Consider the following 27,620-nt stretch of genomic DNA (forward strand, 5'->3'; position numbering starts at 1 on the left):
AAACCATCAGGTTGCCCAGGGGCAGGATCTCAAGTTCCACCATGCGACCTATTCCTTGCCTTTGTTCTACATTTGGTATGCAGGAGAGATGCAGGTGCCAGACCAGAAGAAAAAGCAGTTGGAAAAGCGCAGTGGATGATGAACGTGGGCTGAATCAAACACAACACAGCTGGAGGACTGGGGCAGGTGGGAAGTCCTACAACAAAGGAAGGCTGCAATAGAAACACAGAAACATAGAAAATAGGTGTAGTAGGCCATTTGGCCCTTCGAGCCTGCACCGCCATTCAGTCGATCATGGCTGATCATCCAACTCAGAACCCTGTACCAGCCTTCTCTCCATACCCCCTGATCCCTTCAGCCACAAGGGCCATATCTAACTCCGTCTTAAATATAGCCAATGAACTGGCCTCAACTGTTTCCTGTGGCAGAGAATTCCACAGATTCACCACTCTCTGTGTGAAGAAGTTTTTCCTAATCTCGGTCCTAAAAGGCTTCCCCTCTATCCTCAAACTGTGGCCCCTCGTTCTGGACTTCCCCAACATCGGGAACAATCTTCCTATATCTAGCCTGTCCAATCCCTTTAGAAATTTATATGTTTCAATCAGATCCCCCCTCAATCTTCTAAATTCCAGAGAGTATAAGCCTAGTCGTTCCAGTCTTTCATCATATGAAAGTCCTGCCATCCCAGGAATCAATCTGGTGAACCTTCTTTGTACTCCCTCTATGGCAAGAATGTCTTTCCTCAGATTAGGGGACCAAAACTGCACACAATACTCCAGGTGTGGTCTCACCAAGGCCTTGTACAACTGCAGTAGTACCTCCCTGCACCTGTTCTCGAATCCTCTTGCTATGAATGCCAGCATACCATTCGCCTTTTTCACCGCCTGCTGTACCTGCATGCCCACTTTCAATGACTGGTGTACAATGACACCCAGGTCTCGTTGCACCTCCCCTTTTCCTAATCGGCCACCATTCAGATAATAATCTGTTTTCCTGTTCTTGCCACCAAAGTGGATAACCTCACACTTATCCACATTAAATTGCATCTGCCATGAATTTGCCCACTCACCTAACCTATCCAAGTCACCCTGCATCCTCTTAGCATCCTCTTCACAACTAACACTGCTGCCCAGCTTTGTGTCATCCGCAACCTTGGAGATACTGCATTTAATTCCCTCGTCTAAGTCATTAATATACAAACGTTGTATACTGTAAACAACTGGGGTCCCAGCACTGAGCCTTGTGGTACCCCACTGATAACTGCCTGCCATTCTGAAAAGGTCCCGTTTATTCCCACTCTTTGCTTCCTGTCTGCCAACCAATTCTCTATCCACATCAATACCATACCCCCAATACCGTGTGCTTTAAGTTTGCACACTAATCTCCTGTGTGGGATCTTGTCAAAAGCCTTTTGAAAATCCAAATATACCACATCCACTGGTTCTCCCCATCCACTCTACTAGTTACATCCTCAAAAAATTCTATGAGATTCGTCAGACATGAGTTTTCTTTCACAAATCCATGCTGACTTTGTCCGATGATTTCACAGCTTTCCAAATGTGCTGTTATCACATCTTTGATAACTGACTCTAGCATTTTCCCCACCACCGATGTCAGGCTAACCGGTCTATAATTTCCCGGTTTCTCTCTTGCTCTTTTTTTAAAAAGCAGGGTTACACCAGCCACCCTCCAATCCTCAGGAACTAATCCAGAATCTAAAGAGTTTTGAAAAATTATCACTAATGCATCCACTATTTCTTGGGCTACTTCCTTAAGCACTCTGGGCTGCAGACCATCTGGCCCTGGGGATTTATCTGCCTTTAATCCCTTCAATTTACCTAACACCACTTCCCTACTAACATGTATTTCCCTCAGTTCCTCCATCTCACTAGACCCTCGGTCCCCTACTATTTCCGAAAGATTATTTATGTCCTCCTTAGTGAAAACAGAACCAAAGTAGTTATTCAGTTGGTCTGCCATGTCCTTGTTCCCCCCTGATCAATTCACCTGTTTCTGATTGTTAGGGACCTACATTTGTCTTAACCTTGTCTTTTTCTTTTCACATATCTATAAAAGCTTTTACAGTCAGTTTTTACGTTCCCTGCCAGCTTTCCCTCATAATCTTTTTTCCCTTCCCGAATTAAGCCCTTTGTCCTCCTCTGCTGGACTCTGAATTTCTCCCAGTCCTCAGGTGTGCCGCTTTTTCTGGCTAATTTGTATGTTTCTTCTTTGGAATTGATACTACCCCTAATTTCCCTTGTCAGCCACGAGTGCACTACCTTACCTGGCTACAGTGGATTCTGGTTAATTGGGCCAACAGTTAATCGAGACAGTTGCTTATTTGGACAACTCAAGGACCAAAAGCTAATCGACAAATTAGCCAATTCCCCTCATTTATTTGGGAAACTATGCCACTTAATTGGGACAGGAGACAGTTGCTAGTTTCTAATTAGTGTCAATTGTGTGAACTTGCATGTCCGTTAGACACACCATGCTTAGAGTGAACAGTTTATAAATAGCTTATATAATATTATAATATTTTATTTTATTTTTTTTCTCTCTGCTAGATTATGTATTGCGTTGAACTGCTACGGCTAAGTTAACAAATTTCACGTCACATGCCGGTAATAATAAACCTGATTCTGATTCAGTGGTGTTTAAAAAACAGTGATTTTTGTGACTGAATATTAGGAAGAAATAAGCAATAAGACAATTTAGGACTGTTTTTCTCACTATGACTTCAAGCATTCAGGCTTGGAGATGCCAGAAACAGCCGGGATTGAAAATGAAACGATCTCACTATTTCAACAAGTTAGGTACTATGACAAATTTGAAGGTATCAACAATCAGCTTGAATGTTACATCAAAAAAATTAAGATTTGGAGGATGCAGTAATCAAAAGCATTGTATGAAGGCAGTCCACTACCAGCACTAGGTGTCTAGGCTGACTTTTTTTGACTTGCTGTCAATCAAAAGAACACTGCAGTGCACAATGGATAAGTCCTCTGTCGATAACTATTATGAACTAATACAGTTCTATAGTACTGTAGTAGCATTGGTAGTGTTCTTGTTTATTGTATTTTATTCACATACAGAATTTGTCACTCAGTTAAATGGTAGCTTGTCTTTTTTGTACCTTTAAACTTCTTTTTATAAAACTTCAGCTAATTGGGGCAGCAATTTAATTGGGCCAGAATGCACTGGTCCCGATGAATCCCAATTAATTGGAAAGCACTGTACTTAAATGGATTTAAAATATAATTTATCTGAACAATGGCACAGACTCGAGTAGCTGAACGGCCAGCTCCTGTGCCTGTGTTTCTAACTTGGAAGAAACAGTTGAGTTATTCAACTTGCAAAAAAACCTGAACTTCAGGTTAATCTACTCTGTCACTTTTCCTACACTTCATTTGTCTAGGCACAGTGCACTTTCTCTATCACTGAAACACTATATTTAGCATTCTGGATTTCTTTTTTCTTTTTACTAGTTCAGTATACTTCTATATGGCAGGATCTGTCTGGATGGCATGCAAACTTTTTTCAGTACACATGACAATAAATAAAACCAAACTATTGTTGCTGACAGTTCGCTAAACCAATTAAGGAACCATCCTCCGAGCATACTAACAGTTACCATTAATATCAAAGACTGCTAACTTATAACTTCTTTCACAATTTGCAAGAATTAATTTACAATGTGAAAGATTGAATCTCCTCAAAATTCATACCCAACCGCCTTGGTGACATCTGAAAACTGCAGGAGATCATATTTTCGCAGTAGCAGTACTGTTGGCATGTGTCCCTGCAAAACAAAGGTATCATATTGAGGGAAAAGGAATCAGGAGCAAAGGTGCTAAGAATATAGGGAAGGCACGGGCCTGTAGATTATCGGGCTGGAGAATACAGGGAAGGCACGGGGCTGAAGATTGTAGGGTTGCAGTTACAGCATTGCTGTTGCAGGGACTCATGTTAGATGTGCAAGTAACAATGCACAAGGTTCCTGCAAGGAAAGGACTATTTTTCAAACTGAAATGTGCAGTAGCAGAAAGACCCAGAGGGCTTCAAATCCAACAAAATAGGATGCCATGGTACATAGAGGTTAGCATGATACCATTGCAGCTTGGGGAGTCGGAGTTCAGAGTTCAATTTAAGTGCTGTCTATAAGGACTTTGTAGCTTCTCCCTGTGACCACATGGGTTTCCTCCCACAGTCCAAAGATGTACTTGTTAGTAGGTTAATTGATCATTGTAAATTGTCCTGTGTGTTAAATAGGTAGGTTGTTGGCAGCGTGGCTTGTTAGGCCTGTTACCAACTACCTTTTCTATGCCTCTCATGATTTTCTATAAGATTTGCCCTCATTCTCCTGTGCTCCAAGGAGTAAAGTTCTAGCCGGGCCAAACTCAGTTGGGGAAACTATGGGCTTAAAAAAAAGAAACATAAGCCAAATAAAAAAAAGAAACATAAGCCAAATAAGTTTCAATATGCCAAGGAATTAAGAATTTGCTTTAAGAGTATGTAAATAAGTAATCTAACCAGAACAGTATAGCACAGGAATCTGCCCTTTGGCCTGCAATGTTGTGCCTAACATGATGCCAATTGAAAGTAATCCCTTCTGCCTGTATCATCTATAACCTTCCATTCTATGTATTTTCATATATCTAACAGCCTCTTCAACACCACTATCATTTCTGCTTCCACCACAACCCCTGGTAGCCTGTTGTAATGAGTAATAGTATTTTAAGCACATTCATTACATACATTCAGTTTGGTACATATACTAGTGTCACTCCGTTTATTTTGTGTGGCTTATCTTACACGTGGAAGTTGTACGATATAGCTTATAGCTCGTATATAGCTTATGTCAATTTAATATCATGTTAACTTATGTTTGCTTTCACCTTCTCAGGCTGAACTGCGGCTGCAAAAAACTAATTTTCTTGGCAATTATATCCTGTGCATGTATGCCCATAACAATTTAACCCTAGCCTAATCACAGGACAATTTACAATGACCAATAAACCTACTAATCATATGTCTTTGGACTGTGGGAGGAAACTGGAGCACCCGGAAGAAACCCACACGTTCACAGGGAGAACAAACAAATGGTGCCGGAATTGAACTCTGAGCTCGGAATTCTAAGGACATCCTACTCTCTAATCTGCATTTAATTCTGAGCACATTGGGGAAGATATCCTTTTTGGATGAGCAGAAGGAGGTGGGGGGGGGGGTTGCAGCAGTTTTCAAGGATTCTATTATGAGGGAAGTAGCTAACTATGTTTATGGTTGCTGAGATGATTTCAAATGATATGTCGCCTCCCTAGTCCCAAATTTAAGGATATTACTTCAATTAGTCCATCTTGGTTACCAACATTGGGATAACTCCATTATTCTTTTCTGAGTAGTATCATGGGTATTTTTATATTTACTGAGAAGCCTTGAATCCAAACAATGGCATCTCAGTACTCTTAAGTACGTCTAGTGTGCTCATCTTCGAGATATCACAAACTCGATATGCCAATGATCACAGAATTCACTAACAATGATTTCACAACTGTTATTGCCTTCAAGATGTATTAGCTTAACTACCAGCTTTATTGTAGTACTTCACAAGGCTTACTTACAAGAAGCATCTTTACAGGTAGCAAGTAAATCAAGATCATCCGCTTATTTTTCTGGGTGGTCTTGTGACAATGCCGAAAAGCAAATGAGAGATATTCTTCAGCTGTGAAGACGACAGAAAATGCTTTCATTTAAAAAGCATTATCACTCTATAGAATTAGAAATACATAACAGTCTCGGGTTAAACTCACTGTAAATTCTATGTATTCCCATTTTATGTATTTTACACAGTGAATGGAAGGTTACATATAGACCTATTTAATAAAATGTTATCTTTGAGCTAAGTAATCCAAAGTATCTAAAATGCCAGAAATGAGTGGTTTCCTCACCTTGCTTAAAATCACTGTCGAACATAGCTTTCCTTCCAACATAGTACTTGTATGTCACCCTCTGTGCCATACTGTACTCATCCTTCAGATTGGAGCTATCAATTGCTCGGATTAAAGGCTTGCACAAATGGAGCTTATTGATCTACAAAATAAAAATGGCTGGAATATTGAATTCCACCAAATATGAATCTCAAGCAATGTACTTCCAGTTTTACCCTTTGTGAAAAAGGCTGATTGCTAGTGTTACGAGAATACACATAAAATTAAGATGTTTGCTGGCCTGGGCTAGCATCAGTGGCATCAGCAGTTGGTCTGCCACCTGCCCTCAGGGGAAGGAGAGATAAGGAACAATGGAGCAGCGTCTGGAGATGTGTAATGAAGGGACGTGGGAGAGAGAGAGAGCTGTTTGGAGCGGCTCCCCCTTTGAACCCTGAACTGTTTGAAGTGATGGACAGGCGATACCCCAGCAGGGGGATAAAAAGGGACAGGTTCGCTAAGACAGACACACACGCCACCCGAGGTAACGAGACCCTGGAAGCGGTGCGCCTCTCACGAGTGGGTGAGAAGTACCAGAGAACGACCAGGGTGGAAAGGTACGATCAGCGGGAACCCGGTGTGTGTCCGCCCTTGCCTGGGTGCCGGGTTCACTGCAGAGGATCGACCGCATCTGGAGGAGGGGTCACAGTCGGTGACCTCAGGTGACATCACCAAGGACCCGCCCAAAAGTTGCTTGTGAGCCATCCCGCCGGTCTGTGAGTGAAGCCGTGTCTGAATGATCAGTTGTTCCTGTTCTCTCTGTCTCTTCCCCCACCTTGTCCATCGCCATGGCCACGATTACTGCGAACTGAACTGGACTGAACTTTGAGTCATTTTGAAATTTGGTCATTTACCCCTAGACAACGATAGAGCTTGATTGATGCTGTTATCTTAATTCTGTGCACATGTGTGTTTATCATCGTTGAACTGTTGCATTTATTATCCTTTCGATTACTGTGTTGCTTGTTTCTTTAATAAAACTTTCTTAGTTCTAGTACTCCAGACTCCAACTGAGTGATCCATTTCTGCTGGTTTGGCAACCCAGTTACGGGGTACGTAACACTAGGAAGTCCAGCATCTGAGGCTAAACACTGCAACATAGTTTCAACTTGCTGTGCCACTTATCCAGTGACAACTGACTGAACAGATGACTGACTCAACAGTGACATGTCCACTTGCCAGCGTGCAGAATGCCTAACTGAATGAACAAAGCAGAGAGCACTGTGCAAAGTTTGTCTGTATATTCAATGACACCTCATTTCCCACAGAGTTTCAGTCTCGGTGTCAACTCCTCCAAGTGAATGAGAAAAGGTTAAAGTTCAAAGGAGAGCAAGTTCCCCACCCTCTACTCCTTCCACTTTTCTTAAGCTGGCAGATCCAGGATTTCTACTTCAAGCATCTAAGCAGAGGAGCCTGCTGCAGGATGAGAATCTCCCCTGACCCCTCAAGGAAGATTCTGCTCACTGAGCTTCACTCTAGCCTGCTTTCATCTCTGACCTTCTTCATGATCCCTCTTGCAAGGGAGGCACAACTGCAGCATGCTTCTGCTTGCTGTTCCCCTGGATTTCCAAGTGCTGGGCAGATCTGATAGAGAAGATCCTGTTGTGGAGCAAGATCTTGGCAGTTCCAGACAGACTTTACCCATTCTCATGTCCCACCTGACCTTCTTCAACACTTTCCTAAAATTCAGTCCACTGAGAAAGTGTTGTTACTGAGCTAGAAAAACAAACATGCTTTCTCACCTTAAAGTATATCTTGAACAGCTGATTGACGAGAAATAGCATTCCCCATTTCTTAGAGTCATCGATTCCAGCACGGCTGTTTTCAAAAATAACTTGGTAAAATCATTTCAGTCACATAAAAAGCAATCAGGGAAGTCAGACAATAAACTCCTCCAGCTTTGTGTTATTCTTTGCTGCATAATCTAACATTCCACAGCACATACAGTTTGTACTTATCTCAGCACACCTTAAACAAGCAACTATCCTTTCTGCAGACTTTACACCACAACATACACCTATCCTCCACACTGATACCTGATATTTGACAGTAATCACCTCATTCTACTTTGATATTCATTTTTAGAAGTCTTCATGTTGCACTGAACAAACACATCCTACACTGGTGCTTGAAACTTCATGGTTCACACTGTGATGCTCGAGGACAGAAAACCTGGGAGTGCGTGATATGAAGATATAACCATTGATATAGTCCTGAAGCAGTTCCACAAACTACAAAGGATACTGCTCAGATAAAAGGGCAGTGCCTGTGAAACAGATGTCAGAATAGCTCTAGTTGTGATTTAAAATTACAGTTCATAGTTAAGTGTTAGCTTTTAAATGTTGTCCTGAAGTAGCACAATCTATCTCTAACATAACTAAACAAAACAGGTTATTAAAACCTACTTGTCACTGGCGCAGACCCGGAAACAGCTCATCAGTAGTTCCGCAGCTTTCTCCAGCGTATCTCCCATCTTGCCCTTTCCTTTCTTGCCTAACTGTTGGTCAGCCTGGACATACATGTAGGTGGGTAAATTAAAAACATATCATTGTAATGATTTTATGATAATTTATACATCATTTTAATGTTTTTATGATGTGTTATTTCTGATTTTACCTACATTTGTGTCAGGGATGTTAAATGTCCTGTGGAACCTGGCTTTGCTCTGAAGATGCCAGGTGCAGGGTAAAAAAGAATTACATGACACTGTATCATTGCATTGCGTTCGAGTTCCATGATGTGCCAGGATTTACCAGCTAATGTAATCAGAAGGAATCCTCCCAACTGCTCAACCCGAACATCACCTTGCTTTCATCACTCTACATATTTTGCACACTGTAGGAGCATACCATAGTACGGCTTAAGCAAAAGCAAAACTCCCTGCATAAGAGTTTGAATAAAAGTCTCAGACAAGGCCAATAGGGTGATCAACTGCACTCAAACAATTTTAGCAAAGCTGTCAGAATTGCTCCACATGGTAAGCCTGTATATGTTCTCCATTGGAATCTAACTGAAAGGTTCAGAGGTTGGTCGTGGCACAACCATTACCTCGGCAGACTGATAATCCAGAACCTGGAATAACAATGCAGCACAGTTATGGAATCTAAATTCAGTTAACAATTTGGCATACGAGGTGAAAAAGAACCATCTACTTTGTTATGCTAACCAAGAAAACTATTAGTTTGTTGCAAAAAAGAACATTGGTTTCACCCATTCTTTTCAGGAAAGAAAATGTCATCCTTCGCCCGCCTAGCTGTGCGTAGTACTAGAACCATCCCATCTGATTCACTCTTAAATACCCTCTCAAGTGGCCTTGCAAGCCACTGCTTGTACCATTACAGATATGTTACATATTTAGAGATACAGCGCGAAACAAGTCCTTCCAGCCCAACAACCCCCTCCCTATTTAACCCTAGCCTAATCACAGGACAATTTTGAATTAACCTACTAACCGGTATGTCTTTGGAATGTGGGAGGAAACATTCCTGGAGAGGAAGTACAAACCCCTTATAGATGGAGCCAGAACTGAACTGTGAACTCCAACACCCTGAGCTGTAATAGTGTCATGCTAACCACTAAGTTATCGTGTTCAAATAGAATTTTAAAAACTCGACAACTCAACAGTAGTCTACGTACCAAATGCAAATACAGTAACATTCATCTTGCAAAGTTACCCTTTCAAAAACCTTGGGACTGGAGTCCTCACTTACTAATCAAAAAGACCTGATGTTGTTATAATCATAAATCTGTTGGCAGAGTCAGACAAGGACATTATCAGGTCAGATCCTCCAGAGGTGGTGAAATAATAGTCTATGGGTAGGAAGAAGTACCCTCCAGAGAAATCAGTATTGACCCAGACACAGTGAAATCTCATGAGTTGAAAACTTGCATCATACCCCATTGTATCCCATCCATTATTTATTTATATATACACACACACACACACACACACACACACACATACTTTTTCTCTCTCTCCTTTTTCTCCCTGTCCCTCTCACCATACCCCTTGCCCATCCTCTGGGCTTCCCCCCTCCCCCTTTCTTTCTCTCTAGGCCTCCCGTACTATGATCCTCTCATATCCCTTTTGCCAATCAACTGTCCAGCTCTTGGCTCCATCCCTCCCCCTCCTGTCTTCTCCTATCATTTTGGATCTCCCCCTCCCCCCCCACTTTCAAATCTCTTACTAGCTCTTCTTTCAGTTAGTCCTGACAAAGGGTCTCAGCCCGAAACGTCGACTGCACCTCTTCCTAGAGATGCTGCCTGGCCCGCTGTGTTCACCAGCAACTTTTATGTGTGTTGCTTGAAATTCCAGCATCTGCAGATTTCCTTGTGTTTGCGAGATGAAAACTTGCTCCTGCTTCTAGCAGAAGCCAAACTAATCACACTATGTGTGGTCCTGCTGCGCAGGAGGGAGGAAATAAGTGACAGTGCTATATTAACTCCAGCTATAGTGATTAGGGGATCACAATGCAAGTGGAACTGACGGATATTCTTGCAGCCAAAGACAAAGGTTCCAGGACTTCATGTTGCTTCCCTTTCCAGTGATATACTCACCTGTACTGAGCACATGCTTTTGCACAACCTATGAAATGCCTGTACAAAGATAGCAGAATGAAGGCTGTACTGCTGTCCACATTTCAACAAAGAAATATACATTTATAATAGTTTAATAAACAGTCTGATCACTCACATTATTTGCAAAGATCCGCAGGTCCAGAGCTACTGCATACATAATTGGTAAGGCCCTATAAAGGACAAAACATCAAAAAACAAACTTGAACAAAGAAAATATACGACAGCCTACAACTGCCCCACCTCCTAACCCCTATATCTCTTTACAAACTTTATGTACTTTTTCTTCCAAAACTGGCAGAAATACAAACTATAAAATATTTTTGCTTCCTATTTCAGTTTCCTACTTTTAATTGCGTACTTTAAAAGGTAACGTGGAGAAATATGAAAGAGTTAGATCTTCCCATGAAATGCACCATCACACTGAGGTTGTACATCATATGGTATTATTTTATCAAATTAACAGCTGGGGCCCCACAAAATAAGAGCAGCTTAAATAGATTTTAGCTCTTATTTAAGAAGACTCAAGAATGAAGATTGTTTAATGTCATTTCCAGCACACAATTGTAAATGAGAATAAAATAATTGTTACTCTGGGTCCAATGCAGTACAAAAAAAGTACCATAATAAGATAAAAAACACAATAAATATAAATATATAAGATAGCTTATATACATACATTGTTTATATGCACATAATGTGACACTAAGCACAGGAGTGTCTGTACAGAAGACAACTCTGACAGGAAATGATAAGGTAGTGGTATAAAGGTTGAAATAAAATAGGCTTTTTATTTAACTGTTGGGCAGCTTATGTTGAAGTCGATTTAAACAGTCCAAGCATTCAGCACCCTCCACTGGCTTCTTCCAATAACTTTGTTATGATTAATTCATTCGCAAGGGAATGAATCTTAAAAGTTAAAGATACAACATGGAAATATGCACATTTGTCCACAAGCCTTCAAACTTCAAAGTAAATTTATCTGTAAGTACATATATGTCAACATATACAACTGTGAGATTCATAGTCATACTTTATTGATACCGAGGGAAATAGGTTTTCGTTATAGTTGCACCATAAATAATTAAATAGTAATAAAAGCATAAATAATTAAATAGTAATATGTAAATTATGCCAGAAAATAAGTCCAGGACCAGCCTATTGGCCCAGGGTGTCTGACCCTCCAAGGGAGGAGCTGTAGAGTTTGATGGCCACAGACTTCCTATGATGCTCAGTGTTGCATCTTGGTGGAATGAGTCTCTGGCTGAATGTACTCCTGTGCCCACCCAGTACATTATGTAGTGGATGGGAGACATTGACCAAGATGGCATGCAACTTGGACAGCATCCTCTTTTCAGACACCACCGTGAGAGAGTCCAGTTCCATCCCCACAACATCACTGGCCTTACGAATGAGTTTGTTGATTCTGTTGGTGTCTGCTACCCTCAGCCTGCTGCCCCAGCACACAACAGCAAACATGATAGCACTGGCCACCACAGACTCGTAGAACATCCTCAGCATCGTCCGGCAGATGTTAAAGGACCTCAGTCTCCTCAGGAAATAGAAACGGCTCTGATCCTTCTTGTAGACAGCCTCAGTGTTCTTTGACCAGTCCAGTTTATTGTCAATTCATATCCCCAGGTATTTGTAATCCTCCACCATGTCCACACTGACACCCTGGATGGAAACAGGGGTCACCGGTGCCTTAGCCCTCCTCAGGTCTACCACCAGCTCCTTAGTCTGTTTCACATTAAGCTGCAGATAATCCTGCTAACACCATGTGACAAAGTTTCCTACTGTAGCCCTGTACTCAGCCTCATCTCCCTTGCTGATGCATCCAACTATGACAGAGTCATCAGAAAACTTCTGAAGATGACAAGACTCTGTGCAGCAGTTGAAGTCTGAGGTGTAAATGGTGAAGAGAAAGGGAAACAAGACAGTCCCCTGTGGAGCCCCAGTGCTGCTGATCACTCTGTCGAACACACAGTGTTGCAAGCACACGTACTGTGGTCTGCCAGTCAGGTAATCAAGAATCCATGTAGCCATAATAAATCCATAACAGAATAACAACCATAATGGAATCAATGAAAGACCGAACCAACTTGGGTGTTCAACCAGTGTGAAAAAGACAACGCACTGCAAATACAAAAAGAAATAAATAATAATAATTATAATAATAATAATAACAATAATAATGAACAATCGATATTATGAGATGAAGAGTCTTTGAAAGTGAGTCCATAAGTTGTTAGAACATTTCAATGATGGGGCAATTGAAGTTATCCCCTTTGATTCAAGAGCCCAATGATTAAGGGGTAATAACTCTTTCTGAACCTGATAGCGTGAGTCCTGAGGCTCCTGCACCTTCTTCCTGATTGCAGCACCAAAAAGAGCTTGTCCTGGGTGGCGGGGGTCCCTGATGATGGATGCAGCTTTCCTGTGACAGCGTTTTGTGTAAACTTGCTCAATGGTGAGGAGTGCTTTACTCATGATGGACTGGTTATCCACTTGTCGTCGTGGCTATCCCTCGAGGTCGAGGATAATGGTCTTCATTCTGTTGATCTACTTATGGGCTCTCAAGTGGCTTATGAGTCCAATCTTGGCTTTGAAAGTTCTTCCGCATTCAGGACAGGTAGTTCCAGATGGCAGATCGGGCTTTGGTTGTTGCTGCCTCTCTTTCCATTTTCTTCTCTTTTCTTCTAATTCTGTACATCTGTTGGCTTCAAAGGTTGCTGTTCCTTCTCGGATGATGGCTTGCCAGAGTTTCCTGTCCTTGGCATTGGTTTCCCAATTGTTGATGTCGATGCTACGTTTCTTCATGTTGGCTTTTAAGACGTCTTTGAATCTCTTCTGTTGTCTGCTTCTTTTACGTTTGCCTTCTTTAAGTTGGGAGTAGAAGATTTGTTTCGGCAGACGTTCGTCTTTCATCTGAACAACATGACTGCTCCATCTTAGTTGGTTCTTGATGAAGTGGGCTTCAATGCTTGTTGCTTTTGCTTCATTTAGCACAACGACGTTGGTTCTTCTATCTTCCTAGATGACATTTAAGATGTTTCGAAAACAGCGTTGATGGAACTTTTCAAGTGCCTTCAGATGTCGTTGGTATGTTGTCCGGGTTTCTGATGCATATAGGAGCGTTGGGATCACCACTGCCCCGTACACTAACATTTTGGTGTCTGTTCAGATGTCACGATCATGAAAGACTCTTGTTCGGAGACGTCCAAAAGCTGTTCCAGCGCATTTAAGATGGATCTCGTCATTAAGGTCGACATTGGAGGAGAGGTGACTTCCCAGATACGGAAAGTGGTCCGCGTTTTCCAGGGTTGTTTCGCCAGGTTGAATTGATGGTTCTATCCGATTTGTCTCAGTTGATGACGGTTGGTAGATGATCTGAGTCTTCTTGGAATTGATGGTAAGTCCAAGTTTTGTGTATGCACACTTGAAGGCAGTCAGAATCTGTTGTAAAACGCAAACAAGAGGAAATCTGCAGATGCTGGAAATTCAAGCAACACATCAAAGTTGCTGGTGAACGCTGCATCTCTAGGAAGAGGCACAGTCGACGTTTCGGGCTGAGACCCTTCGTCAGGACTGACTGAAAGAAGAGCTAGTAAGAGATTTGAAAGTGGGAGGGGGAGGGGGAGATCCAAAGCTATAGGAGAAGACAGAAGGGGGAGGGATGGAGCCAAGAGCTGGACAGTTGATTGGCAAAAGGGATATGAGAGGATCATGGGTCAGGAGGCCTGGGGAGAATGAAAAGGGGAATGGGGGAAAAACCCAGAGGATAGGCAAGGGGAATAGTGAGAGGGACAGAGGGAGAAAAAGGAGAGAGAGAAAAGAGAATCTGTTGTAGGTGGTTTTCTGAGAGAGCTGCAATACTGTTGTCATCTGCATATTGGAACACGATGAAAGAACTCATGGATGTCTTGGTTTTAGACTCGAGACGGGCAAGATTGAAAAGTCTGCCATCTGTTCTGTAGACAATTTCGATTCCTGGGGGTAGGTCGTCTTTGATGATGTGGATGATTGTTGCAATGAAGATGGTGAAAAAAGTTGGGGCAATCACCATCCCTGTTTTACTCCTGATCTAACTTGAAAAGGCTCACAGTTATTGTTGCTGACCATGACTGTGGCAAGCATGTGGAATAGAATTTTCCATTCAAGGGCATTGCTGTTTCCATACCAGGCTGTGATGCAGCCAGTCAATATACTCTCCACGACACATCTGTAAAAGCTTGTCAATGTTCTGGATCTCATGCTGAATCTTCACAAACTCTGAAGGAAGTAGAGGCACTGCCATGCTTCCTACATAATACATTCACATGCTGGGCCCAGGACAAGTTCTCCAAAATAATAACACCAAGCAATTTAAAAGTCACTGACCCTTTCCACCTTTGATTCCCCCAATGAGGTCTGCCTCATGGACCTCTGATTTCCTCCCCCGAAGTCAATAATCAGCTCTGCAGTCTTTCCGACATGGAGTAAAAAGATGCTGTTGTGGCATCACTCAGTCATATTTTCAATCTCCCTTCTATTTTCTGATTTGTTGCACCTTTTATTTGACTTATGACAGTGGTGTCATCAGCAAATTTGAATATGGCATTGGAACTGTACTTTGCCAGTCATAAGTGTAAAGCGAGTAGAGCAGGGGGCTAAGCACACAGCCTTGTGGCGCACCTGTGCTGATGGAGATCGTGGAGATATTGTTGCTAATCCAGACTGACTGGGGTCTGCAAGTGAGGAAATCAAGGATGCAATTGCACAACAAGGTATTGAGGTCAAGGTTTTGAAGCTTATTGATTAATTTTGAGCAAATGAATGCTGAGCTGTAGTTGATAAAGAGCATCCTGATGTATGCATCTTTGCTGTCCAGTTGTTCTAGGGTTGAGTGAAAAGTCAATGAGATGGCACTTGCTGAGAACCTGTCGCTCCTGTAGGCAAATTGGAGTGGATCCAAGTCACTTCTCAGGTAGGAGTTGACATGTTTCATCACCAACCTCATCACCGTGGATACAAGTGCTACTGGACGATAGTCTTGAGGCAGATTACTACATTCTTCTTTGGCACCATTGGAATCGAAGCCTGCTGGAAACAGGTGGGTACTTTAGACTACCAAAACGAGAAGGGAAAAGATCTCAGTGAACACTCTAGCTAGTTGATCAGCACAGGCTTTAAGTACTTAGTCAGGAGCCGCCCGCCCCCCCCCCGCGCCCACATATCTGCCTTCTCGCTATATCCTTTGATGCCCAGACCGATCAGGAAACAATCAACTTCCGCCTTAAATATACACACAGACTTAGCTTCCACTGCAGTCTGTGGCAGTGCATTCCACAGATTCACTACCCTCCAGCAGAAAAAAATCCTCTTTAACACTGTTCTAAAAGGTCGCCCTTCAATTTTGTGGCTGTACCCTCTAGTTCTGGATATTCCCACCAGAGGAAACATCCTCTCCACATCCACCATATCTAGTCTTTTCAACATCTGGTATGTTTTAATGAGATCCCCACATATTCTTTTGAATTCCAGTGAGTACAGGCGCAAAGCTGCCAAACACTCATGTATCAACCCCTTTACTCCCAGAATCATCCTCATGAATCTCCTCTGAACTCTCTCAAGAACAACCATTCTTGACGTGAGGGAAGCCGTAGAAGCTAACAACCCCATGAAATATTTCTCTCAACTTTTAAAAGATGCATTCCCTACTGTATTTCCTGACCAACCACCGCTACTGGATCGTGTTCACAGAATCCCATCATACTCGTCTAGGTCAGATAGACCTAGGCATGTTATCTTACGTTTTCATTACTTTCAAGACAAGGAGAGACTGTTTCGATTCGCTCGATCTAAAGGTTTCATTGATTTTTCGGATCTTAAGTTCCGATTCGTGGAAGATTTCAGTAAACCAATCTGGGACCAACGGGTCCGTTACAGATCCGTCATGTCGGAATTCTATAAGATGGATTTAAGACCAGCGCTGCTGTACCCTGCACGTCTAAGGATTCGCATGTTAGATGGAGCCCTTCGTTTTTTTGATTCTCCATCGGATGCCCAGAGTTATCTGGATCAACTTTCATCTTCAACATCTTAATTGCCTTTTTTTTTAATTTTCTCCGTTGATCGGAGGCTGTGAATTGGTTGGTTTTAACTTTTCTGTGCCCTATTTGGGCAGAAAAGTTTACTTTTGATTTCTTAATATGGCTGCTAAACTTTCTTTTTAACTGCGTCATTTCTTTCTTTTCCCAGGGGATTCTGGGTGGTTACTTCCCTTTTGTCATCTTACGTATTTCCTGTGCGGCCTTAAATTTTGTAGTTTTTTTAAAAATTTTATTCTGTTTTGCTTTTTATAATCACTTTATGTTAATAATCCTATTTTTTTTTTGTTGCTGTGTCTATTCATGAGTTTGAGGTTTATTGTGGTTTTTTTTAATATATATTTTCCGGCTTTTGTTCTGTTCTGTGTGTATTCTAATTGAGCTAACTTTTTTTTACTTATTTTTTTACTGTTTTACAATTAGCTGATCCTTTTCATATTTATACCTTTTTTTTAGGGAGCGTATACCGGAAGTCATGGGGGTAGTTTTAGCGCTTGCTTCTTTCTGGCGGGTCTGCTTTAGATTTTGCCTTGGGGTCTTGGGGTGGGGGGTGGTGGGAGGGGCTTCACGTTTTAGTTTGTTTTTCTTTGGGCTATATACATTATTGAAGTACTGGTTGCGTCCTTTTCCCCGGTATCTTTTGTATGTTCTGTTTCCTCTCCGGGTTTGTGGGTCGCGCCTATTGTCAATCCTCCTTATTGTGGGTTGACTTTAGGATTTATGGAGTCTATTATTAATTTTGTCTCCTGGAATACTAATGGTCTTAATCATCCTATTAAAAGAAAAAAAGTTTTTAAAGTGTTCCGGAGACTTAAAGCACAAATTTTATTTTTACAAGAGACCCATGTACGGAGGGGGGACAGACTACGTTTTTTCAAATTCTGGAAGGGACAACAATTTCATTCGAACTCCAATGCTAAGATTCGAGGCGTCTCTATTTTTATAGATTCCTCAGTTACTTTTATACAACAGGATATTATCTCTGATCCGAATGGTAGATTTTTATTGGTTAGTGGTTTACTATTTAATAAAAAAGTAGTTTTGGTTAATGTTTATGCTCCTAATATGGATTGTCCGGAATTTTATAAATCATTGTTTGATCAGTTTCCGAATTTGAACGAGTTTTCATTGATTTGGGGCGGAGATCTTAATACCTGTTTATCTCCAGTTTTGGACCGTTCGGCTCCTTTACGGACTTTACCTAATAAATCTGCAAATTTGATTAATTTTTTCCTTTCTGATTCTGGGTCGACGGACATTTGGCGTTTTCTGCATCCTCAGGAAAAAGATTTTTCCTTTTTTTCACATGTTCATCATTCCTATTCAAGAATTGATTATTTTTTTATTGATTCTCGTCTCATTCCTTCAGTGATTAAATGTGATTATGATTCTATAACCATTTCGGATCATGCTCCACTTAAGCTTTCTATTAAAATTATGGCCAATATACCAAACAATAGACAATGGCGTTTTAATTCGCTGTTGCTTCAGGACTCGGACTTTGTTAATTTTATGAATGAACAGATTGAGCTTTTTTTTACAATTAACCATACAGAAGATATTTCGGTTAACACTCTTTGGGACACTTTTAAAGCCTATATTCGGGGTCAGATTATTTCGTATTCCGTTGCTTTGAGGAAGAAACAGAAGCAGGAGGAGATGGCAATTGTGGACAAGATTAAAGAAATTGATAAGAAATATGTTATGGCTCCTTCTGAGGAGCTATACAAACAAAGAACTGAACTTCAAATGGAACACAGTTTACTACTCTCGTCCTCGATTGTAAACCAATTAAAGAAAACAAGAAGTGATTTTTATGTTCACAGTGATAAAATTGGCAAGCTGCTGGCTAATCAATTGAAATCTAATTATGTTAAATCTCAAATCAATCAGACTTATAACCAAAATGATCGATTGATATTGGATCATGTGGGGATTAATCAAACCTTTTGTGATTTTTATTCTTCTTTATATCAATCAGAGTCTCCTCGAGATTCTAAATATATGAATGATTTTTTAGATAAGTTAGACTTCCCTCAGATTTCACAGGATATGTCTTCTTTATTAGATACTTCCATTACAATGGATGAGATTAAGAATGTTATTTTTTCTATGAATCTGGGGAAAGCTCCTGGCCCTGATGGGTTTACCGTTGAATTTTATAAATGTTTTGCTTCTTTATTGATTCCTTGGCTCTATAAGGTTTTTGAGGCTTCTTTGAAACTTGGTAAACTTCCGGAATCTTTTAATAGAGCATCAATTTCTTTAATACTAAAGAAGGATAAAGACCCTGCTCAATGTGCATCTTATAGACCAATATCTTTATTAAATGTTGATTCTAAAGTTTTTTCTAAGTTATTAGCAAATAGACTAGAAAAAGTACTTCCTTCTATTATTTCGGAAGACCAAACGGGTTTTATTAAAGGTCGTTACTCTTTTTATAATATTCGTACATTGTTAAATATCGTTTATACTCCCTCACAAAATGTTCCTGAGTGTGTTATTTCTTTAGATGCCGAGAAAGCTTTTGATAGAGTAGAATGGCCTTATTTATTTAAGGTGCTTGAAATGTTTAATTTTAGCTTGAAATTTATATCCTGGATTAAACTGTTATATCACTCCCCTGTAGCCTCGGTTCGTACTAACTCTTTAAACTCACCTTTTTTTCCTCTCTTTCGTGGTACTCGACAAGGCTGTCCTCTTAGTCCCCTATTATTTGATATTGCATTAGAACCTCTTGCAATTGCTATTCGAGAATCTTCAAATATTACTGGGATAACTCGGGGATTAAAGTCCCATAAATTATCACTCTATGCTGATGATTTACTTTTATATATTTCTAATCCTGAGAGATCTATTCCTGCTGTTTTAGAGTTATTAGCACAATTTGGTCTTTTCTCAGGTTATAAATTAAATCTTAGTAAGAGTGAACTTTTTCCGATTAATAAACATCTTCCCTTATATTATAAATTTCCATTTAAATTGATTAATAATTACCTTTCATATCTTGGGATTAAAATTACTTGTAAACATAAAGATTTATTTAAGACTAACTTTTTACCATTAATAGACCATATTACTCAACTTTCATCTAAATGGTTTCCCTTATATTTAACTTTGATTGGTCGTATTAATGCAGTTAAGATGTTTTTTTTGCCAAAATTTTTATATGTGTTTCAGGCATTACCAATCTTCGTTCCTAAATCTTTTTTTGATAAAGTCGACTCTAAAATTTCTTCATTTATTTGGCAGAATAAGAATCCGAGACTGGGTAAAATACATTTACAGAAAGCTAAGAGAGATGGAGGTTTAGCATTACCTAACTTTAGATTTTATTATTGGGCTATTAATATTCGACATATGAAATTTTGGTTACTTGACCGGGACATACTATCTATTCCTAAATGGGTAGCATTGGAATTACAATCTGTTCAGGGTTATACACTTGGTTCTATTTTAGGTTCATCTCTTCCTTTTGATTCGAAACGCCTTAAGCAGGTCTCTAACCCGATCGTTAAATATGCTTTGCGTATTTGGTTTCAATTCAGAAAATTTTTTGATCTTAATCAATTCGGGTTAGTGATTCCTATTTTAGGTAACATATTTTTTCCTCCCTCTTTTACGGATCGCGCTTTTCAAACTTGGAAGACTAAGGGTATTTTACGGTTTTTGGATTTATTTTTAGATGGTTCCCTTATGTCTTTTGAACAATTATCTAATAAATATAACTTATCAAGAATACATTTTTTTAGATATTTACAAGTTAGAAATTTCCTAAGTACTATACTTTCTTCCTTTCCAATGCTTCCTCCTATATATATTTTAGATTCTATAATTAACCTTAACCCATGTCAGAAAGGTGCATCGGCTATGATTTATAATATTATTATGAAACTTAGGAAAGCTCCATTTGATAAGATTAGGGTAGATTGGGAACAGGAATTGGGGCTTACCATTTCTGTGGATGATTGGGGGCAGATTTTACAATTAGTTAATACTTCCTCTATTTGTGCTAAACATTCCCTAATTCAATTTAAAGTGGTTCATAGAGCACATATGTCCAAAGATAAGTTAGCGCGTTTTTACTCGCATATTAATCCTTTCTGTGATAGATGTTCGGGGCAGATAGCCTCTTTAACTCATATGTTTTGGTCTTGCCCTACTTTGGAAACTTTTTGGAGAGATATTTTCAATATTATTTCTAAGGTATTAAATATAGATATCTCTCCTCATCCTATTACTGCTATCTTTGGACTACCTAAAATTTCTAGTAATCTTTCCCCTTCAGCCCGTAGAATGATTGCATTTCTTACTTTAATGGCGAAAAGATGTATTTTACAACATTGGAAAGAGCTTAATGCTCCAACTACCTTTTTTTGGTTTTCTCAGACGATTTTATGTTTGAATCTGGAGAAAATTAGAAGTAACCTTTATGATTCTTCATTTAAATTTGAACAGATTTGGGGACCTTTTATTCGATATTTTCATTTAATGTAATATTTACCCTTCTTGTTTTTTTTTCACTGTTTTAATGGAGGTCGGGATTGAGGACGTGATTTTAAGTTTAACTCTGTTTGGTTTCAAGTTAGCCCATTGCTTTGCTTTGCTTTTAGTTAGTTGCACGGTGGGTTTTTTTTTGGGGTTTGTTTTTCTTTTTTTCCATTGATATATATAAAATCTAGTATACTATTATGTTATCTTGGTTTCTTATGCTTAAATTACATTGTTTGTAGTATTTTCTTTTTGGTATTGTTATCTTTTGGAATTTTATTATACTTTAACATTGTATTAATGTTTATATGGCTTACCTTTTTTGTATACTTACTCAATAAAAAGATTTAAAAAGAAAGAAAGAACAACCATTCTTTCTGAGATTTGGGCCCAAAACTGATGACAATACTCCAAGTGCAGACCGACTAATGTCTTATAAAGCCTCAGCATTACCTCCTTGCTTTTATATTCTATTCCCCTTGAAATAAATGCCAACATTGCATTTGCCTTCTTTACCAGACTCAACCTGTAAATTAACCTTCTGGGTCTTGCCTGAGGACCCCTAAGTCCCTCTGCACCTCTGATGTTTCAACTTTCTCCCCATTTAGATAATAGTCCATACTAAATTTCCTTTTACCAAAATGCATTATCACACATTTTCCAACACTGTATTCCATCTGCCACTTTATTTTGTCCATTCTTCCAATTTGTCTAAGTCCTGCTGCAAACACATTGCTTCCTCAGCACTACCTACCCCTCCACCTATCTTCATATCACCCACAAACTTTGGCACAATCTAAATCACTGACAAAAATGTGAAAAGTAACAGTCTGACCCCTGAGAAATACCACTAGTCACTGGCAGCCAACGAGAAAAGACCCCTTTTATTCCCACTTGTTGCCTCCTGCCTGTCAGCCATTCCTCTATCCATGCCAGTGTCTTTCCTGTAACGCCATACTATTTTATCTCATTAAGCAGCCTCAAGTGTACATGACAATCTAAATAAAACAGCCTCATGAAAATTCAATAAATGACATCCACTGTCTCTCCTTTGTTCACCCTGCTTGTTACTTCCTCCAAGAACTCTTAACAGATTTGTCAGGCAAGATTTCCCTTTACAGAAACCACGCTGACTTTGACTTATTTTATCATTAGTCTCCAAGTACCTCGAAACCTCATCCTTAATATTAGATTCCAACACTTTCCCTACCACTGAGGTTAGGCTAACCAGCCTATAACTCCCTTTCTTTTGCCTTCCTCCCTTCTTAAAGAGTGGAGTGACATTTGCAATCTTCCAGTCCTCTGAGACAATGCCAGAATCAAGTGATTCTTGAAAGATCATGACCAAAGCAACTGTTATCTCGTCAGCAACCTCTCTCAGGACTCTGATGTAGTCCATCTGCTCCAGGTGACTTATTCACCTTAAGACCTTTCAGTCTGCCTCGCACCTTTACCTTTGTAATAGCAATGGCACTCACTTCTGCTCCCTGACTCTCACGGACCCCTGGCACACTGCTAGAGGCTTCCACAGTGAAGACTGATGCAAAGTTCCCATTAAGTTCATTTGCCATTTCTTTGTTCCCCATTACTGCCTCACCAGCATCATTTTCCAGTGGTCCAATGTCAACTTTCACCTGCCTTTTACTCCTTATATAACTGAAAAAACCTTTAGTATCCTGCTTTATATCTTTGTCTCGTTTGCCTTCACATTTAATCTTTTCCCTTCTTGTAGCTTTTTAGTTGCCATTTGTTGGATTTTAAAAGCTTCCCAATCATTTTTGCGATTTTATATGCCCTTTCCTTGGCTTTTATGCAGTTCTTAACTTCCCTTGTCAGCCATGGTTGCCTACCCCTGCCATACGAGAACAACTTCTGTGGGACATATCTATCCTGCGCCTTGTGAACTATTTCCAGAAACATCGATCATCTCTGCTCTGCTGTCATCCCCACCAATATCCTCCTCAAGTACACCTGGGCAAGCTTCCTTCTCATGCCTCTGTAATTCCTTTTATTCCATTGAGATACTGATACATGTGACTCATGCTTCTCCTTCTCAAATTGCAGTGTGAATTTAATCATATTATGACCATTGCCTCCTAAGGGTTCCTTTACATTAAACTCCCTAATAAGACCTGGGTTATTATACAACACCCAATCTAAAATAGCCTTTCTTGGAGTAGGCTCAAGCACAAGCTGCTCTAAAAAGCCATCTCGTAGGCTTTCAACAAATTTCCTCTTGCAATCTGACACCAACCTGATTTTCCCAATCCCCTTGTATACTGAAGTCCCCCATTACAACTGTACGATTACCCTTATTACATGCCTTCTCCATCTCCCTTTGCAATCTCAGCCTCAGATCTTGGCTACTATTTGGAGACCTATGTATGATTCCCATAATGGGTTTTTTTCACCCTTGCATTCAAAACTAGGCCGTTGGCTCTGTGAGGCAGTGGTTCTACTAGCTGCAACACTGCACTGTCTAAATGTTGAGTTCCATTGCTAATTTCATTCTCCTATTGCAGATATTGGAAGTATTGTCTATGTTTTAAATATAGAACATACAACTCTTTCATTTCCCTCTGATACAGCAATCTTGACTGCAGATCCTCAATTTATAGCATGGAAATATGCCCATTAGTCCATAACCCATCAACTGCCCATTTATTCTAAACCTACATTAATCCTGTTTTCAATTACTCATTCAGTTCAACTATGCCCCCAGCTTCTATCACCAACCTATATCGTACAGACAGTTTATATGCCAATTCGCCTACCAGTACTTGGATGAGTGAGGAGACTGAAGCACCCAGAAAATGCCCATGCATTTACAAGAACATGCAAACTCTAAGCAGACATCACTCAAGGCTAGGATCGAAACTAGTTCTCTGGCTCTGTGAGGCACTGGTTCTACAAGCTGCACCACTGCACTGTCCAATTGCCGAGTTTCATTGCCAGTTTCATTCTCCCATTGAAAATATTGGAAACATTGTCTTCATGTCTAATTACACTAAAATCTTAGAGCCAATTCCAAAGATTCCAAATGCGCTAGATCATTTTGGTAAGTGCAAATAGCAGAAATATTCTATCTTCAATTCTTCTACAAGACTGTCCTGCAGTGGAACCACCTTACATTATACGGTCATGATGTTCATAGATCTAACAGCAATACACAGACTGCAACCAGCAAGTTTACGCACAAGCAATTTACAGTGTAATTAATGTTGTCAACACCAAGGGTATCATCCACTACAGCAATTAAATTCTTCATAAATCTTCAGGGTATCCTTTTTGAATAAACATAATTATGCTAACTGGTAAAGTTAGATTCATGTTAAATGAAAATTCAGAGGGTTGCTTGGTCTGCCTTCCCACCCGAGAGTTGTTTATTGTGCTTCCAGGATCATAATCACAGGTGCCAGAAATTGCAGCACAGAAAGTTAATGGGAAATAGTGATATGAAAAATGTTCCAGTAAACAGCTCAGACTTACCAGTTCTCCTCTTTGTGAGCCTGGAAGGCCTTCAAGAATGATGTTTTGTATTAAGGAAAATACAACTGAAGCCATAATTGTAACAATCAGCAAATTAAATCATAACCACATTCAAGTACAGTATGACTCTATTCCAACCTATAAAGGTGAAAGGTTACTTCCTCAGCTCCCAGTGTCTGTGATCACAAAAGAGAAACAAAGCTGAAGTACACAATGCAGATGCTCGAAAGTAATTGTGAAAAGTAGCAAGAAAATATTTCAGAACAAGCATTAATTATAGGAATGTCAAGAGTGGAAGAACAGCTTCTGCTTATGTGGCACCTTACAAGAATAAAGTGCCCCAATGTACTTCAATAGAGTATCAAGAGTCATGTTTAATATCCCTGGCATATGTGGTGAAATTTGTTGTTTTGCAGCAGCTGTACAATGCAATGCATAACAATAAAAACTATAAATTACAAGAACAAAACAGAGTTTGACAGTGGTGGGCTGGATTTACTCATGAATGCCAGCAATTGTTGCCAAACGTAAAGCACTGCTTGACACAATACTAATTCAGTTTACCCATATGAATATTGAAAATAGTGTATGTTCACAACTCATCAAATGAACCAGTCCATACCAATATGCAGCAAAAATGGTTATTAATCCCATAACACATTACTTTCACTGCCAATGTGGCTGCAGCGTAGACTTCTTATAAAGTACACTATTATTACTCATCCAGGTTGCTCCAACCACACCTCTCAAATCTGTTACTCAACCATTAAGGATTAGGGGACCGCGAACTTGGAACCATCAACACCAGCAAGTTCCCCTCCCAGTCGCATACCATCCTGATTTGAAATTACATCACAACTCCATCGAAGTCCGGTTCTCACTTTCTGACAGCACAGTGGGATGCTCAGGGAGAACAGGAATGGACTAGTCAAACTATCTTACCTTCTCAAGAAAAATCGGGGTGAAGAATAGTCATTGGTCTTAGTGATGCCACAAGGAAAACGGCACTCCAGCAGCTGGCACACAGAATTGCACACAGGAGTCCCATACAGAGCTGCTTAAAAATCTCAGAGCTACCATATCATTGCTGTACTGATCACTGGGAAGAACATGTCAGAGAAAGAGCCAGAATATAGCTGCATAGAAGGCAGGGAGAAAATAAAGAAGGATGGGACATAGCCATCTCCTGTACATTTGGCCTCCCCGACACAATACTGCACCCACTTCACTGCAAAGTACAAGATCTACTAAAAAGCAGAGGCTGCAGCATAGAGGTTTGTATATAAAAATACACGCTGAGCATGGTACACTACGATGAACAGATAACTATTGTCCTCCCATTGACAATTTTGGTTTCGCTTGTTTGTAATATTTTTTGTTTACAGAAAATAGGAAATGAATCAAAAAGCTTTCTTTTTTGCTAGAGGTAAGATGAGGCGCGTGATTTCAGAATATTATTGAGTGAGCAACTAACACTGGGAAATTAACAGACAATCTAAAGTGAAGTATAATCACCATCTATTGGCCCCTGATCCCAGATCAAGTGGCATCAGTGAAGTGGAAAGCAGGGTTAATATTTCAGACTGGTAGACTGGATCAAATGCTTGTTAGCAGAAAAACTGAAGGAACTGGACTTGGTGTGGCTCACACTGCTGCCTGCGTCAGAGAGGTGTCGGAAGAGACAGTGCGCGAAGGGGATGCGCATTCTAACAGTGAGGGATCATCTTTGTCGTTTTTATTGTGACCACAAGATCCTGTAGAGCGTTGTTAATGTGGAATGCTACAAGTATGATTCACAGATTTACTGGCGGGCCACAGGTGAGCTGGAGCTGACCTGCTTTGGTCATAGCCTTGTACTTGGCCTCAAGCTGCGATGTCACCTATTTACATCCATCGAGGAGAGGCGCGTCGGAGTTGGTGTGGCATAGCATCAAAGCTGGATTTGGTGCTGCTCCCCCCTCCCCCCATTGTTCACTCAGCAGAAGACAAGCTGTATTGTGGTTGACTGCCGATTTCTGCAATATTCATGGACTCATGGTCTTGGACTATACATTTTTTGTGTGACTGATTATCTTACATGTGCTTGCTATCTTATAGGAGTTATATGTGCCTTGTGCTGCGTAACTGTTGGTACTGGGTTTTGCACCTTGGTCCCAGAGTAGTACTGCTTCGAAAGACAATTAAACTTGAACTATGATGTTTTGTAAACATTAGGGTGAGAAGCAAACTAATACAGCTTTAAAATAAAGGCAACACTTCACAGATTGCACAAGAGGAAGTCAAACACTAAATTTTAGCGAGCTGACAACACACCCTTGATGACAATTGTGAATTGGAGGTGCCAAGGAACCAGAATCTGATGTAGGTCAGCAAGGACAAGGGTGATGGAGGCGTGGCATGTGGTGCAGAAATGATTTCGGCAGTGGAGTTAAAATTTCTCCAGTGGAGCAGGGGAGGCCCATTGAAATGGTATCTGAATAATTAACACTTGAGACAGCGAACTGCAATAAGGATTCAATAAATATGCGGAAGGCAGTCTTTGTGATAGAATTGAGTTTAGTTGGCTCATAGGATGCAGAAACTGTGAAACAGATGGTTCAGCCTGAGATAATGACCAGGGAGCAGGATGGAAAGATGATGAAGTAGACCTTTGTGGCTGAGACCCAGTGCTGAAATAGGAGAATTAAAACGTAGTTTATAACTGAATGACAGAATTGCAGTCTCACAGTAGGGGGAAGGGCGATGGAAATTGGAAAGCTGCACTGAAGATTACCCCATAATTGTAAATACGTTCTCAAGAATCAACATATAGATGAGAAATTCGAATTCGGAAATGTAACTGAGTAAAGGACAGCAAATTGCAACAGCTCAAACAGCATGAAAGGCAAACACAAATGGGGGAAATAATTGTGCTTCTGACAGTATTAATATTACAGAACAAAATGCCCTTCAATAAGCGAGCCTGAGAGGAGGCAACAGAAAACTAGATAAG

The 27,620-nt window shown here is 40.3% G+C and overlaps 1 protein-coding gene across 3 annotated transcripts in view; it reads right to left on the bottom strand.

Annotated features, from left to right (window-relative positions):
• The window catches only part of pcid2 (PCI domain containing 2), a 71,853-nt gene that overhangs the window by 24,547 nt on the left and 19,686 nt on the right, over positions 1-27,620 (bottom strand). For 2 of the 3 annotated variants that reach the window (XM_063051246.1, XM_063051247.1), the window contains exons 6-12: positions 24,629-24,668; positions 10,678-10,732; positions 8,390-8,493; positions 7,727-7,802; positions 5,949-6,090; positions 5,622-5,722; positions 3,729-3,802 (exon numbers count right to left, since the gene is read on the bottom strand). In XM_063051246.1, coding sequence (XP_062907316.1) covers positions 3,729-3,802; positions 5,622-5,722; positions 5,949-6,090; positions 7,727-7,802; positions 8,390-8,493; positions 10,678-10,732; positions 24,629-24,668 — 592 coding nt within the window. The remainder of the gene's footprint in view (positions 1-3,728; positions 3,803-5,621; positions 5,723-5,948; positions 6,091-7,726; positions 7,803-8,389; positions 8,494-10,677; positions 10,733-24,628; positions 24,669-27,620) is intronic. The other variant, XM_063051248.1, reaches the window with a different exon arrangement.

The sequence above is a fragment of the Mobula hypostoma genome, chromosome 6 (assembly GCF_963921235.1).
Source record: "Mobula hypostoma chromosome 6, sMobHyp1.1, whole genome shotgun sequence".
Classification (NCBI taxonomy): Eukaryota; Metazoa; Chordata; class Chondrichthyes; order Myliobatiformes; family Myliobatidae; genus Mobula; species Mobula hypostoma.